This window comes from Lynx rufus, unplaced genomic scaffold (assembly GCF_022079265.1).
Source record: "Lynx rufus isolate CCGP_SWC_20201006 ecotype Redwood Valley unplaced genomic scaffold, mLynRuf1.p SCAF_1, whole genome shotgun sequence".
In the NCBI taxonomy this organism is placed as follows: domain Eukaryota; kingdom Metazoa; phylum Chordata; class Mammalia; order Carnivora; family Felidae; genus Lynx; species Lynx rufus.
Window position 1 is genome coordinate 25,357,684 of NW_025814823.1, and position 16,656 is coordinate 25,374,339.

At 38.6% G+C, this 16,656-nt stretch overlaps 1 protein-coding gene across 2 annotated transcripts in view; it reads right to left on the reverse strand.

Annotated features, from left to right (window-relative positions):
- Positions 1–16,656, reverse strand: part of COG3 (component of oligomeric golgi complex 3) — a 73,041-nt gene that overhangs the window by 9,301 nt on the left and 47,084 nt on the right. The window contains exons 15-20 of one of the 2 annotated variants that reach the window (XM_047079928.1): positions 15,840–15,964; positions 14,267–14,356; positions 11,366–11,429; positions 8,238–8,326; positions 7,994–8,128; positions 2,959–3,034 (exon numbers count right to left, since the gene is read on the reverse strand). In XM_047079928.1, coding sequence (XP_046935884.1) covers positions 2,959–3,034; positions 7,994–8,128; positions 8,238–8,326; positions 11,366–11,429; positions 14,267–14,356; positions 15,840–15,964 — 579 coding nt within the window. Of the gene's footprint in view, positions 1–2,958; positions 3,035–7,993; positions 8,129–8,237; positions 8,327–11,365; positions 11,487–14,266; positions 14,357–15,839; positions 15,965–16,656 lie in introns of both variants that reach the window. The other variant, XM_047079923.1, reaches the window with a different exon arrangement.

Sequence of the window (16,656 nt, forward strand, 5' to 3'; positions counted from 1 at the left end):
AGTATAATCTTATGTTTACAACATTTGTAAAGTCCGTGTATGCTGGTACATATATAATAATTGGGGAAAGAGACTATTTATAGTGGTTACCTTTGAGAGGACTAGCTTGGAGGTGGAAAACAGAATTACTTTTCGTTTTATATACTTCTTAATAGCTCAATTTTTATACTATATTCAACTTTTTTTTTTTTAATTGAGGGTGGCAGAACGGGGTAAGAAAGTATCAAGGCTCTCGAGAAGAAAGAACAAACAATCCGGGAATTGCTTATTTTTCATAGAACAGATGAACGCTCCTACAGGGCACTTAATTCCATGGGCTCTGGTCCTGTCCTAACACACTTCAAGAATCCCTAAGTCAGTTTTCAGAGCCCTTGGTAACCAAATGGTGGGTGTGAGGCCCAGTGAATAGAGCCCTCTAATTCCCATGAAAGTGTATTTCTCAGAGTAAGTTAACAAACTGGCATCCTAATTTATAACCCAATCTCCTTTGAGTCTATCGTGAAATGATTCCCAGAAACCTGATCAAGTCTGCATGAACCAGTCACCTTGGGTGTCCAGGGCCCCAGACAGGTCCCTAGATTGTTCTTGAGGCTCCCACCCCAAAAGGGCGAACATCTCTCTGCCATTTAAAAGTGGACTTCTCGGGGCGCCTGGGTGGCTCAGTCGGTTGAACGGCCGACTTCGGCTCAGGTCATGATCTCACGGTCCGTGAGTTCGAGCCCTGCGTCAGGCTCTGTGCTGACAGCTCAGAGCCTGGAGCCTGTTTCAGATTCTGTGTCTCCCTCTCTCTCTGACCCTCCCCCGTTCATGCTCTGTCTCTCTCTGTCTCAAAAATAAATAAATAAACGTTAAAAAAAAATTTTTTTTTTAAAAAATAAAATAAGATAAAAGTGGACTTCTGGTCATACAGGTGAAGGAAAAGCAACTCCACAGCTCCACGCGGCTACACGGGACCGAGGATACGACCAGGCAAACCAGAGCGCCACCGCTGTATCTGCCAAACGTCCTCCCTCACAACGACAGGAAGTGGGTTCATGACAAAGGAGCAAGCCCCACTGCAACCTGTCCTCCTGTCAGCTTCCCTCTGTCCATTCCTGTTTTACTAATGACTGTGCTAGTAATGCTTCAGAGCACGGCACGCCTGACACTGGGAGCTCCACTAAGATTCCGCTGGAGAAAATGACAGCCCTGTCTTGAGTGAGAGAGAATCTTTCCAAAGAGGAAAGAAAAATATATTAATTACGCATCAAGTCCCTGGGCTTGGATGTATTAAATACACCTATACCTGTCTGTTAGATTCTACCTCTTTCAAAAATAGCTCCTGCACCCCCAAGAGTTTCATTTGTATAAACGTTCAAAATAAAATCAGCTATTTCTAAATAAGTCCTGTAAGTGACTGAAACCTTGAGCCACAGTCCCAATTAATCCAAGGGTGGTGAGAACTCCTTCCGGAACTGTGCTGACTTACGGAGTGACCAGTCTGATCCTGACTGAGAGGGGCCAGGACAGGTGGCTACCACCACAGCCAACTCCGATTAGAATGTCCAGTGTCACAGTAAAAGAATCTCGTTTTCTGTCTTCTGACAGAACGTGCTACCGCACCAAGTATGATCTCTGTCCGCTGGTAACATAATGAAGATTTCAATCTCACACGTGATACAAAGGTTTCAAATAATGAAGACAGTAAAACATTCACTGTCTCCATCACAATGAGCAAAAAGCCTCAGTCACAAAGTTTATCTGCAATAAAGCAAATCAAGGCAAACCTATATAACATCATCAAAGTTCATGGGACAAAGTTTTGAAATAAAATCCTGTCTTCCATTCAAACACAAGTGGTAACTCTGCACATTTGCAAATCCTCCTGTGAGATACTCAGCTTCCCCTTCAGCTTCTTAGTTCTGGTTCAACTTCAAATTAACCTGAGGCATTAATAAGAATAACTGAAAATGTTTAGAATGGCCTCAGCTCTTTTCCCCAAAAGAAATAAATACCTGACAAACATTAACATTCTTTGGATATTGAAAATCAACTGTATTAAAGACCTAACACCAGATTAGGTGCCTGTAGGCAGTCAATTTTTATGGATGCTAAACCTGAATTTGGATCTGTCTCACTCTGAGCAAAAAGCTGCCCCACCAACTCAGATACAGCCTGTCCATAATTAAAAACAATACTTTTTTTTCCATTTTGCCCTTTTTGGTTTCAAAAAATCTCTATCATGATATGGGCCAGAGAATGGCGAAAAATACTAATCTAGCAAAATGCTTCATTCCAGTTTAAACAACAACTTAAAATGCCACAAAACAAACCAAAAGTAACCCACAACGTCATGATTTTAAATGTCTGAGGGCTAACGCTAAAGACAAAAAAAAAATAAAAAAAAAAATCCCTCTGGCACAAAAAAAATTTACATTTAGGGAAGAGTAAGACTGGAACATCTCAAGCATCATCTGCCAATCAGACAATGATATCGTCTGCCAATTCCCCGCAAACACAATTTTTATAACTTTTCTCGAACACTCTAAAATGTTAACAAACAGAGGAAGCAACCTGCATAAAATGTGAAACAAAGTAATGACCCAGCACTTCTTCCTTTACTACTTGAGAACAGCAGCGCCCCCTCCGCCCCCTCCGTAATCTCGGACCACCACACACAGGGCTTTGATCAGAGCTCTAGCACAATGAAAAGCAGGTGTACAGAATCAAAGTGTTTCCATCTAAGCCACGTTTCATTTTTAACTCGCGCGTGTGTATTTCTTAATTCTTCTTTCCTTGGAATGCTTTTTGAAATGCAGGTAGTGTTGGCCCATTAAGACCTGTCAGCTCCAAACTGCATCCTGCATCAACACAAACCACAGGAGGAGCAGGAAACCAACTCGAAGCTGTCAGAGACCATATAAATGCAAATTAATCAACATCCCAAAAAAGAAATCCCAAATAGTAAAATGTGAATACCTGGCTGGGCCCAAGGCTGCTGTGAAAGAGTATACTTGGGTCCTCCCTGACTGGCCATCGTCTTTAATGCTGAAACCTGGCGGATGAGACAAAAAGAAAAATGTCACCACTCTTGAAGGACACACAACACCATCTGAACCTATTAAAACGTAATGATAGTCAAAGGTGTAATCCTAAAAACTGCATCATAACGCATAATCCTTTCAACTAATAACACATTTTAAAAATTCTTTTGTGATTTTAAAGGCTTATGCTGTCTTGACTTTGTCCTGAACACCAATGTCCTGAGCATTTTACAGAAGGCAAAACTGAGGACCCAGGGAAATATGAATACAAAACAGGTCTTTTTTTTAAGTGGATTACATTCACATTAAATTATTATCGTATGCTGTTAGAAGAGTGTCACCCCAGCAGGACAAAATCTCCTTCACATACCTAGAAATGCTATTTTTACTTTATCACAGGCAGAGAGAATGTTATGAAGACAAATAGGACTTGATTTCAAGTAGCCTCAAAAGGCACACTCTACCAACCAGTGTTATAGGTAGATTTGGATGCCCACCTTTTAGTCGTCTCCCTTTTCATTGCTCAGCCATCAGTACAGAGAAGCAAACCAAAAAAGTACATCTGGCCGCTTGGGCAAGTCTGTTCTTAAGATGGCAAATTATGGTGGGGCTAAGGTGTAGTTGAGGAAGGTGAAGAACAAAAACCGCATAAAACATTTTTATTAATGGACTGTTAGGTGCCTATGGTCCAGGCTGTGACCTTGGCCTCACTGCAGTCTCAGGAGAAAAATGTGAGAGCCAAGTCTTTCGAATAAAGAGGGCCACAAAAATATTTAGGCAGAAGATGGGCACAGACAGGACACAACGTTAACTCCGATCCAAGCTCACACTCCTGACCACTCCAGGCCTTTGCTCATGCTGCCGGGTGTATAAAATCACCCCTTTCCTATGTCACTCAATTCCTCTCTGTATCTAATTTTTATGCTGAGCTGCAGCTTTTAAAAACAAATCACATATAGGATTATAGATTAGACAATGCTAAGAGAAACATGTTCATGTTCAGTATATATTATCCAAAATATTTCCCAACATAAATATGTAAACATGTTCATGGGTCTACATTTATAAAAATAGGAACACGGTGCTCGGACATCTTTTTCTTCCCCCACTTAACTCTAAATTCTGGACATTTTTCTGTGTCCAACAGTTAGGTTTTAATAGTAATGGCTTCCTATTATTCCACTGATTATTCCTGAAGTTAATCAATTTCATAATGACATAAATGCTATAGGTTTAGACTGTATTAATTATTTTTATATTAAAAAGCAACACAAGCTTGTATCCCCATCTCTGTTGTCTAGGTAATATACTTATCTTTAGGTCAAAGTGCAAAGAGCCTTTTCTTCAAAAGTCTTCCCCAATTAACCCTATCTTGTCCAAAAACCCTACGAGATGAACACAGACCCATCACTGTCCCTGATGACACTGCTATACACTTCATCATGTTTACATATTTTCTATCTTAATTTCACATTGGGTTATATAACTCCTTGAGAACAAAAATTAAATTTATAGGTCAAGTTCTGTCACATGCACTACAATCAGAAAAAAATTTAAATTTATAGTGTTGCTGCAGAAATTAATAATACTTCAGAGACAATATTAAGAATAAACTCACAACACTTCAGTAAATTGCTTGAAAGAAAATGAATATTGCCAAATACAATATTTTTAGCATAAACTGGTCCCACCAGGGGGAAACACCTTTAGCGTAGTTATAAACTGGAAATGTACTTCCTTTAAAATGCTTTCATTCGGATTTTTGCTAAAGGAAAACCTGACCTTCACATTTGTCATATTTTATTATAACATTTCTGCAGCATTTACAGAGTCTATTACAGAAGTGATCTTCTGGTCCTCAAAATACCCTTAAGCAGGGAAGAGGGATACAACAGCCATATCTCTGCTTGCAGACAAGAGAAAAGCAATGCTTGGAGAAATACCTTGCTACCATTTCACTCAGGAGGTGGCGGAAGTGGGTCTAGAGAGAGCTCAGCTTTCCTGAGTCAAAATTCTAGGCTCTCTAATACCCATGATCAGTTCAACCCCTACTTAAAGGTTTGTTGCAAGCAATGTTCAGTACAATGGAATTCTAAAACAATAAGAAAAAGTATCATTTTTGAGTTGGACAGAAGATATCTGATCCAAATTGTTTTCATATGAACTTCTGTCTCCAACACTCAGAACAGTATTACATTCCCTTAACGGTCACTCAAATAGTTACAGAAAGAGTTATTTTTCAAGGAGCCAAGAAATAGGGCAATAGAACATATATGTTCTTCTAGCATTTTTTTTTCCTCAAAAAACTTCATTGATTGTACCAAAAAAATCAGGGAGGATGTTTACACCAATCAGATTAAGAGTCTGTAGAAATGTTTGTCTTCTGTATGTTGGGTCACTCTGCAAACCTTTAGTTTCTCAATCTGTGAAATGAAGATGTTTTACTTCCTCTAGGTGCCAGGAAGGTATTGAGAATTAATGAAAACAAAGCATCTCAACAAGCAGACCCAAGGAAGAAGCTGTCTAAACAAAAAGGCCAATTTACAGCAGATGACAGGGAACCAGAATCATACCCAAGTCTGTAGGCTCAAAAACAAGTCTTCAGACAGCCTAAGAATGTTCTCTCCACTCACACGGTTTGTTTTATTATGCAAACCCATATATATTTTAAAAACCAGTCCAAACTTAAAAACAAGCTGAGAACATTCTGTCAATGAGGCTTACACCCAAATGGTAAAATACGGAGACCTACAAGCATACATCCAAATCAGAGATGAAATACGGTTTCCTTTCTGCACCTACGGATGCTGCTTTTCTTGCAATCATTCATCAAGGTACAATCACTGGCTGCCTTATAAAATGCCAACTATAATAAAAGAGGCACAAGATTCCGCACTTGCAGATTTACCCTTAAAGAAAATCATTTTAAAGTTTTAAAATCATTTATTCTGCCTCTGCTACTCTAGTAACATTCACCAGATAAGAAGTGAAAAATGTTTGGTCCACAAATTCGAAGAAGCAATGCCTTAAATGATCACATTTATCTGTGTGAACTCGAGTGCTTCCGCTGTATGCCTGTGCGTGTGTACGTCTTTGTCTCTGACTCACTCCACTCCAACAGGATGGGGGAAGGGACCTGAATTTGGAATAAGATAACATAAAAGGGATGCTCAGTCCTCTGAGCTGTAGTATCTACTAAATATTCTGACTGGAGTCTGAAGAGCAGTGAGGGACCGAGGTTGACAAAAGATAATGAGACAACAGTGAATGATGTGAGCAAGGGCAACGCTGAGACTGAGCATGGGGGATGGGACTGACTTCTCAGTGATGTCCAGAGGCAGGGCCTTTCCCTCTCCAATCCCTCTATGAGTAGTGCATTTTAAAAGAGGTGTCCCCGCTATAGATGTGTAGCATGTTCACGGAGAACCATTATATGATTCAGGCTTAGAACACATGTTTTCTACATAAAACCTCTCTCTTTTTTTTTTTTTAAGATTTTATTTTCATGTAATCTCTACACCCAGCTTGGGACTCGAACACACAACCCCAAGATCAAGAGTCGCACGCTCCACCGACTAGGCCAGCCAGGCACCCCATAAACCTCTAATTTTAAAAAAAATGTTCAATGGGCACTGAGGAGGGCACCTGTTGGGATGAGCACTGGGTGTTGTATGGAAACCAATTTGACAATAAGTTACATTAAAAAAATAAAAATAAAAATAAAAAATGTTCATAGTGCCCAGAGCCTTCCAAAATGCACAATTACAGAGTTATACCAGATTTACCAAACCTATACTAACTCACTTAGACAGCCACATCAGTGAATTTATATTCTCTTGACTTCTACAAAGACTGCTTTTCCAGAAAAACCCTTTAATCCTAGATTTCATTATAATCCACTTGCTTATGTCAGAAGATTCATTCTGCTGCTCTGTTATTGCAGAATACTCACCTACAATATTTCCCATCAGTATTAACATGGATACTCTCCCAAAAATACAAACACATATAAGGGTACAATCTACACACATAAGGACAATTTCAGCAAAAACTATAATGACTTGCCTGTAAATAACAAAGTATCAATACTTGTGCCATTTTTTAAAATTCAAAACCCAGTAAGAAACATTTCTACCACCCTCCTTTTAAATTTATGTGGTGGGGGAAAAACACACATACTCCAAATACTTAACATGAATGGACTGAAATCCAGTAAACATGTACCATATGCCAATGATAAACAAAAGAGTAGCTTGACTGCTTTACCATTTCTGTATTTGCTTTTTTGGTATTTATTATTATTTTTAAAAACAAATACCTTCTGACTTTCAAACGAAAGTCACAGGCTTCAAGCATAGTAGCGTTGACGGCCCCAGCAAAAAAAATTTACTCACAGACAATTCACTTAGTTGACTCCTGGTCCTTTCAAAGATACATCTGTCTCCCCAGTTTGGACTTAGGTAAGTAAATTTGAGATGAAAGGCTGTCATATTTTAATTCTTTTTATAATGTCCTCCAATACATGTCCAGACAGACAGCAGACGCTTAATAAATGAAAGCTAATTTCAAGGCTTTTTTAAGCATTTTTATGAAGTCCTTCGTAACCGTACTCAAGTATTAAAACAAAATGAAACAACAACGACAAAAAACCCCAATTAGGTCGAAACAGGAAAGTCAAAATAGCCATAATCTGATTTTTTCATTGCTAGCCTTAGCCAGCTGATGGATTTTGGCTAGGAGTCAATATTTGCACTCTTTCTCTTAAAAACCAAAAACCGTGTAAGCGTATCTAAAAGTCCAAACCAAAAAGCTTCCGTAATAGGAAACACGGTGATTTCCCAGACGGAATCATTAAGATTTGGGCTTACCAGTTGCTGTCGCCTGCCAGAGTTTTCACAAGAGAGTAATTCAAAAGGAAATCGAAGGAAGAATTCAAAATTACTTTAGCAAATATGCACCAAGGTCTCTACCTTTGTCATGAACTCCTCCAGCTGCTCTACAAACTGCTTGGTCTGCTGCTGAATAAACTGCTCACAGGCCGATTTCAGATGACGGTCTACATCTTTTTTAGAGTCAAGATAATGTTCTCTTATCTCAGGAGTACCCTTAAAAAGAAGATGACAATTTCCTCCTGTTTTTATGTGCCTGGAAATGACCAGACGTGTAAAGAATGCCGTTTATCTCCCGCCACCAATGAAACAGACTCCTTCTCACCTCCAACAAGAACTCTATCAAGGCGTTGTTGCTATTCAGCCTAAAAAATCTTGGGACAGTCATAGGGTTCAGGATTTTAAACGCTGCATCTGCGAAACAAAATTACTCATCCCGTGAACACGTACAGTTTTAAGAGAAAAGCCGAGTTACGGTTTCAGTGTGTTAATATACACCGGTTCTCTGTTACCACAAAGCAAGAGAAGTTTCATTTCTACCAACTCACCACCATGGATGGAGGAGCGTGAGATCAGCGGCAACCACAGCTACAGTACCCACCACACAGTTATTTTCCACAAGTCAGACTTGGGACATGACTATCGATCTCAATTACTCATTTACAGAAAAAAAAAAAAAAAATGATAAATGGTAATTGATATCTTAAAATTTCACTGCTTTACTTTTAGGGTGCTAAACAGGTTTTTCAAAAAAAAAAAAAACAATTCATATACTTACCCAGCTTCGTTTGTCAGGATCCTGCCTGGCACAGAAATTTATTCATTTGAAAAGCAGAGTGAATAAACTCATGTGTCAGCCAGAAAGAAAACACCAAAAGGACATATTTACCCCTCAACCTCCAGACTAACTAGAATCTACACAAAGCACTAACTGAGGTCTCATTGATGTTCAAATGCAATAAGATACAGTGTTAGTCATGAGAGGTTAGAGGTTTAAAGAGAGCAAGTATTCTTAAGTGACAGTCAGAAAAGACATTTCTTCGCTTTGCCACACGGCAGAAAGCAGAGCACGAAATGTTTCTAACCCTGGTTTTTACCAGTACACACACAGGGGTACTACTGCCCGCACCCTGATCTGACTGAAAAAGGCCTCTTTGTCACGCTCAGCACTGAGAGTAAAGCTTTGGTAAATGGCTCCTTGTTTCTGCTGTCTTTTCTACCAGATAACCTAAAAGACTGTGATAAATAGAATCAAATCAGTTTTGTAGGATTACACAGGCTTTATAATGTTTTAGGGAAAACATACTTTAAACCAGCATTTGCTGGGGCGCCTGGGTGGCTCAGTCGGTTAAGCATCTGACTTCGGCTCAGGTCATGATCTCACGGCTCATGAGTTTGAGCCCCGCATCAGGCTCTGGGCTGACAGCTCAGAGCCTGGAGCCTGCTTCAGATTCTGTGTCTCCCTCTCTCTCTGCCCCACCCCCCACTTACACTCTGTCTCCCTCTCTCAAAAATAAATAAACGTTAAAATAAAGAAATAAATAAATAACAGTATTTGCCAGAATCTTAGGGCATTTCATTTTCTCACACTTCACTGGGTCTATACTAGAACTAACTAAGCAGCAACAAATATGCATTAGAAATTAAGTGAAAGACTATATACTAATTTGGATTAAGTTTAAAAAAATTAAAAATTAAATAAAAAAAGAATTAGAAATTAAGTGAAAGAAAGTAGATCAGCCCTACTTTATCCCATCACTTAAAAACAGTTAAGGACCAGCAGCCCTTGGCACCCTTCAAGGTTAGAACACTATTCCCATGCCTCTCACTGAAAGGACAGAAGGGAATCAACTAGACTGGTTAGGGGATGGGAGCCTCTGATGAGAATAAGCTCTAAAAAAATTATTCATCCTATAAAAGCCAAAAGCCAGGAAACCTGGCTGCTGTTTAAAATAAAATTAAAAAAAAAAAACAAAAAAAAAACAGGGGCACCTGGGTGGCTCAGTCCGTTAAGCGTCCAACTTCAGCTCAGGCCATGATCTCACGGTTCGTGGGTTCGAGCCCCACATCGGGCTCTGCGCTGACAGCTCAGAGCCTGGAGCCTGCTTCGGATTCTGTGTCTCCCTTGCCTTCTGCCCCTCCCCTGCTCATGCTCTGTGTGCATCTCTCTCTCTCTCAAAAATAAATAAATATTTTTAAAAATTATAAAAATAAATAAATCACAAAGTATATAAATAACACACAGGCTTACTATTCAAATTCCAACAGAACCAAAAGGTATTTTCTGTGGTGAAAAGGAGAGAGCACTAGGAAAAGAAAGAGTAAACTGTTCTAACATGGCTCATGATGAGACCACTTTGGTTCTCAGGTGAGTTAAGTCAAGCCCATTATTTTTATAAGCGCAGTCATTAGGGAACTAAAAACCAGCTGCCTGTGCAAATCCTGTATTTGGAGTTCTCCTGAACCACAGAGTACAGGAAATCATCTGAGTAACTATTTTCTCAATTCCCCCAATACTCAAGAGAGAGATTCATTATATAAACAATGGCTTAAGGCACTGGAGCTTAATTCTCTTGGAAATGGTTAAGAAAAGATAAAATATAGATAAATTTGTATATAGGGGAAACTAGGGATATTCTTAGTACCGTGTATCTTGAACCACTTAAGATCAACATCTTAGAAAATAACTATTTTGATCTTTTAGAAATGAGCTCTGTTAATCCAGTCAGAGACAAACCATTAGGATGGATGAATCATCTTTCCCGAAATGATTCAATGTCTATTAACAATTCAAAACTCCTATCCACATAATTATTTAACAACTAGCTGATTTAATAATACCAATTAGGCTTATTTATGCATCTAAAGCTTATAAAGCACTTTAACATACATTTCCATGCTTAATGATCTCAATAACCTCATGAAGTTATCATGACAAGTTGATTCTGCTCATTTTCCCTGGGACAGAAAAGCTAAAACCCCCATCCAAGATCACACAAGAGCCAGGAAATGATGGGCCAGAAACAGAACCCAACTCTTTCAGACTCTTAGATAAGTACTCCTCCATTTTACCCAGCTGGCTTCCTGAATTTTCATGAAGTGACAAACTCTACTCAGTGTTTAAAATCACTCCAATTAGCTGACACTGTAAGTAGCTGTTACACTGATTTTTCATTTTTTCACTGGTTATGGTAATATGTAGCAGAGTCAAAGAGAAGTAACGCTATATTACAAACTGAACTGCTCGGATGAAGTTCCCTTCATAAGGAAAATACAGCAAGTTAGATGTAGTTAGGATGTTGACAGCTCAGCTTAGTACGAACAAGTAACAAGCTTAGCAAGCACAGCATGCAAAAACAATTGCAGATGAACATAAAATAAACCTATAACCTTTGCTGACACATTTGGACAGGTCAAACACACCCAACTGTGCCAGCCAGGACAATAAAGTACCTCTAGTTTTCTTGAGGTCCAGGGAAATTTCCTTAATGGTGAATTCGGTATGAAATGGAGCAATCTGTTCACGAAGGATCAAAAGGTGCTTAATTAAGAAAAGTTGTCCATCAATCTGAGTCTAAATTGTAAAACAGAAAAATGGATATCATCACAGATTAAATAAAAAACATAAAACACATGTGTTATTAATCAACATTAATCTACCTAAGTTCATGGCCCTTAACCTAACCGTATGTACCCACGCTCCCTTGGTGTGCAGTGAACTCTCCCCATATTACCCATGTTAGAACTCCCTGGAAAAATCTTGCTGCAAACCCTTACTAACACAGCCGTCCACTCTGTCAATCCAAGGAAGTAAATCAGACCAAAGGTTGTAAAGTCAACACATTTAGAAAAAGAAATCAAATCTACTTTAATTTGGTTCAGAAACAGAAGAGATGGAGTGACCCAACCTCAGCACGGAGTAGGAAGTCAAGTTCAAAGCATGAGCATGATTCCGACCTGAGCTTTCTAGCTTCTCGTTAAGTAACAGGGCTCTCACTGTTTGGTCAAAGTGGTTTCAATATCCCGAATATCAGAAATAATCACGTTTACACAAAAATACAAAAGGAGCTTCCAAAGGCAGAAATGAGTTGGGGTTACCATTGTGGATTATCTTCCCACTGACAGAGCCTTGCCTGCATACACCCTGAGAGTGGCTGCACCGGGCACTATCGACACTAGCCAAAGTATGGAAAGAGCCCAAATGTCCATCGGTGGATGAACAGATAAAGAAGATGTGGTATATATACATACAATGGGGGATTACTCGGCAATCAAGAAGAATGAAATCTTGCCATTTGCAACTACGTGGATGGAACTAGAGGGTATTATGCTAAGCAAAATTCGTCCGAGAAAGACAAATATCATGACTTCACTCATATGAGGACTTTAAGATACAAAGCAGATGAACATAAGGGAAGGGAAGCAAAAATAATATAAAAACAGGGACGGGGACAAAACATAAGAAACTCTTAAATATGGAGAACAAGCAGAGGGTTATTGGAGAGGTTTGGGGACGGGGGATGGGCTAAATGGGTAAGGGGCTTAGGGAATCTACTCCTGAAATCATTGTTGCACTATATGCTAACTTGAATGTAAATTAAAAAATAAATAAATTTAAAAAAAAGAGAGAGCAGCCACATGGGCATCTTCCCTGTTAGGCCCTGTCTGGAACAGTCTTGATTCAAGCTTTATTGCCAAAGCTCAGACCCAATCCTGAAACAGTGAAAAATGATAACTTTCATTTCAGGAAAATGTCTGTATATTAACAAAAGCAAGGCTGTGTTTGCTCATTCTTGCTGCCTACTCAAGATAGAATTTTACTTTGAAAATATTTCTAATGATGTTACACTATACTAGGAAAAGAATAAAGTCCTTCAGTAAATAATAAAAATTTTAAAGGGGTTATTAAGCAAAGTAACTCCTCTCTGGTTTCTCTCTCTCTTCCCTCCTTCTAAATAAACCCATAATCAATATAGAAGTATGATTTATTGATGGAAACTCACTTTGCACTCTGGCACACAGAGCATTAAATAAGCAGGAAACATTCTGAATACTTGCTCTATTTGTCAAAAAACTAACAACTCCAGAATGTTTTTCCTGATTTCGTGTATTAAAGGAAATGTGAGAGCTCAGACTTAGAAACACTTTTTACAACTTAAATCTGCCTGTCTACAACTAACTTTCCATCCTCTTTCTAGCAAACAAAAATTGTAACCTTCCATTCCACGAGTGGGAGAATGAAGTTGTCACAGAGGTACAACTTTCCTAGCAAAAGAACCCCAAATTCTTTGGTGGGAAGCTGTGTGTTTGTGTGTGTGTGTGTGTGTGTGTGTGTGTGTGTGTGTGTGTGTGTGTGTGTGTTACCCTAATTTATCTAAAGCCTTGAAGACTCAAGCAGCCAAAAAGGTTTCCCTGAAAACACCTCCCACAGCTCCCTCCCCCTGAGTAACAGGTATTTTAACAGAGGGTTAAACAGAGCAACACTTCTGACCAGGCTGTAAAAAACTCTCAGAGGCCTTCAGCCCCAGATCCCTTCTTGATTAAAAACCAAGTCACAAAGTCATGGCAACTACATCCAGTCATGCAACCCATGGGCCACAACTGTCTGTCTTCTAAATTGACTTAGTAGATTTCCTCTGCTCAACAATTTAAAACCATCACTGAAGGATGATAATAAATTGCTACATTCCCTTGAAAGCAGTTTTGGTCTTCCAGGGAAACAGGAATCTACTACCTTCCCAGTTTCTAAGAGTATAGTAAGAAACTTTTATCCTACAGAACGTATAACCTAAGTATCATTTTTGGTACTTTAGCAAAATTGGCACTCTTTTATACAGCGCAGTCTTTATTTAGCACTATAACAAAATACAACTGAACCTTGAACAACATGGTTTGAACTGCGCTGGTCCACTTACACACGTGCATTTTTTAGAGTACAGTAATGTAAATGTATTTTCTCTTCCCCATGATTTTCCTAATAACATTTTCTTTTCTCTAGCTTATTTTATTCTAAGAATACAGTACATAATACATATAACATACAAAATGTGCTAATTGACTATGTTATCAGTAAGGCTTCCAGTCAACAGAAGGCTATTTATTAGTAGTTCAGTGTTCGAGGAGTCAAAAGTTCTACATGTATCTTCAACTTCGTGGGGGGACCTGTGCCCCGTAACTCCTGTGCTGTTCAAGGGTCAACTGTTCTAGCTTCTCTTAAAGGGCCTCAAAATCAAATCACATTAAACAAACATATCCTACTGCCAACACGGCTTTAAATTTCTGCGCCTATAAATAAATGCTGTATTGAACAGTATTATTATAGGTAACAAGATTTCACCTAACACTTCATCAAACCTTGTTTTTGCTGATAGACTCTGATGCTCCAAGTAGTGACTGAATGCAGGCAGACAAGGCTTCCTGGGACAATCCTTGGAACACTGCCCTCTGGTGAAATAAAAGAAAAACATTACCCTGAAGTGTTTCACAACACAGGAAAAAGAAAAAAATGGAAGCCGAGTACGACGAACAATGAATGCTTGCTTACCCTCAATAGAGCTGAATTAAGTTATATTACTGGCAATATTCCCCCTGGCATTTCCTACTCCTATTCCTATTTCTAGACCAATACATGCTTTTGTAATGTGCATCTCTCAAGACACTCATGTGACCCTTCAACATCTCCTTAGCACCTATTTCATGCTAGGCTCTGTGCTAAATGCTAGATGCACAGTGGTGGGTGGACAAGGCAGATGTGGTTCTGACCCCATGGAGCCCTGACTTCAATATGTTGGAGGCTTTTTTTTTTTTTTTAAACTCAATAAAACCAACTTTAAAACAAAGGCTCAATCACCCAAGTTCTAAAAAATGTATCTCTATGCAGGGGGTGGGGGGAATATACACACCCCCTATGAACTATATTCTTAAGAAACAGTAGCATTTGGACAATTAATTACACAGCTGTTGTATTTAATCGCTTTTTTCTTCGTATGCTACTGGAGTTGTTACACAGTTGAATTTAAAGTAAAGCCACTGAATTTTAGGGATGCCTGGCTGGCTCAGTCAGAGGAGTGGGCAATTCTTAATCTCAGGGTTGTGAGTTCAAGCCCCATGTTGGGTAGAGATTACTTAAATAAAACTTAAACAAAACAAAAAAACACTGAATCTTACATTTCAGCAGCAAGTTCCTAACAGTAAATAAATATAGACAAATAATCTGTCAAGATTGATAATCACCCACCACTATGCATCTACATTAATCGTATCATTAAACATTCTGGAATGTATACAATAACTCTTACCTAAAATCAATGCAACGTTTAAGTTGGTGCTTAAGGGAAAAAAAAGTACTGCTAATTTCAGCAAACAACGAAAATTAATCCCATGATTAGAAACACATGCAACCTTAATAGTACTTATCAAGGATGCTGATTTAAATGGAGTACAAAACTAAAGTAGATGCATTTAATAATAAATTTAATACTAAATGTACATTATGCCCATGTGACACTGGACAGGTCACAACCTTTCTGCATGTCTTTTTCCTTATCTATAAACTAAACTAAAACAGATGACTTAACTAGTAGTTTTAAACTTATATGTGGTCATAGGTCCCTATGAAAAGCAATAAAAGCCATAACCCTTTTCAGAAAGACACAAATATAAACACACATACACAATTTTGCCCGCAATTTCAAGGTGTTCATAGACTCCCTAAAGGCCACTAGTGAATTCTAAGGTTCTAAAGAATGCACAGGTTAAGAATTCCTAACTTAGACTCATCTTAAACCTACCTCTGTACTGAAAAATCGTATGATTTGAATTTGATACCAAACAAAATACTACATCGATATCTTAAAATTAAAATTAAAAAATTTCACGTGAAACAGCAAGCAATTTACACTAAAGATACAAGAATTTACACACATACATCTATGCATCTGTACAATTTGGAGAGACACACAAGAGTTCTTCGAACTGTAGGATACCACATTCCATGAAGATCTGCTGGAGAAATTGTCGTCTGTGGTCTAGGATTGAGGGATTCTGTTGAACCTAAAAATCCAAATGGAAAAGACACATTTCATACACATAGAGGTCCGTCTTACTTGCATGGCAACTGTAACCTGTTTGTTCTCTTTAGTTATCAATACCTAGGGGCATCCATTTTTTCTAGATTTTCTTCACCTTTAATCAAGAATGCCGAGGGGGGTGCCTGGCTACCTCAGTCAGTAGAGCATGGAACTCCTGAATTCATAAGTTCAGGCCCCATGTTGGGGGTAGAGTTTACTTAATTAAAAAAAAAAAAAAAAAGCAAGAAAGCAAGAAAGCAAGAAAGAAAAGAAAAAGAAACCTTAAAAAAAAAAATGCCACAGGAACCCCCGAATCGGTGATAGCTAAGATTTAACACAGTAAGAATACACATGAATATGTGTGTGTGTGTGTGTGTGTATACCTCATATATATGCTTAACTCAAATAGCTATGCCCAAACTGTAACCAATAATCTTTATGGAATAAATGAACAGTATATACACATTATACAAAAAGGAGGTAGACCTGTATGTAGTCATGTGGAAGCAAGTGGGAGCCTACGGAGGTGGGGGAATGACAAGAAAACAAAGCTATGTTAAACAGGAAAATTAATCAAAGCTGGTTTGCCTGACAACCTGCCTTCCATGATCTAAGCTGTATCACTTACAGGTCTCCTCAGTCTATCCATTTCCCAAATGAAGAGAATTATCCCCC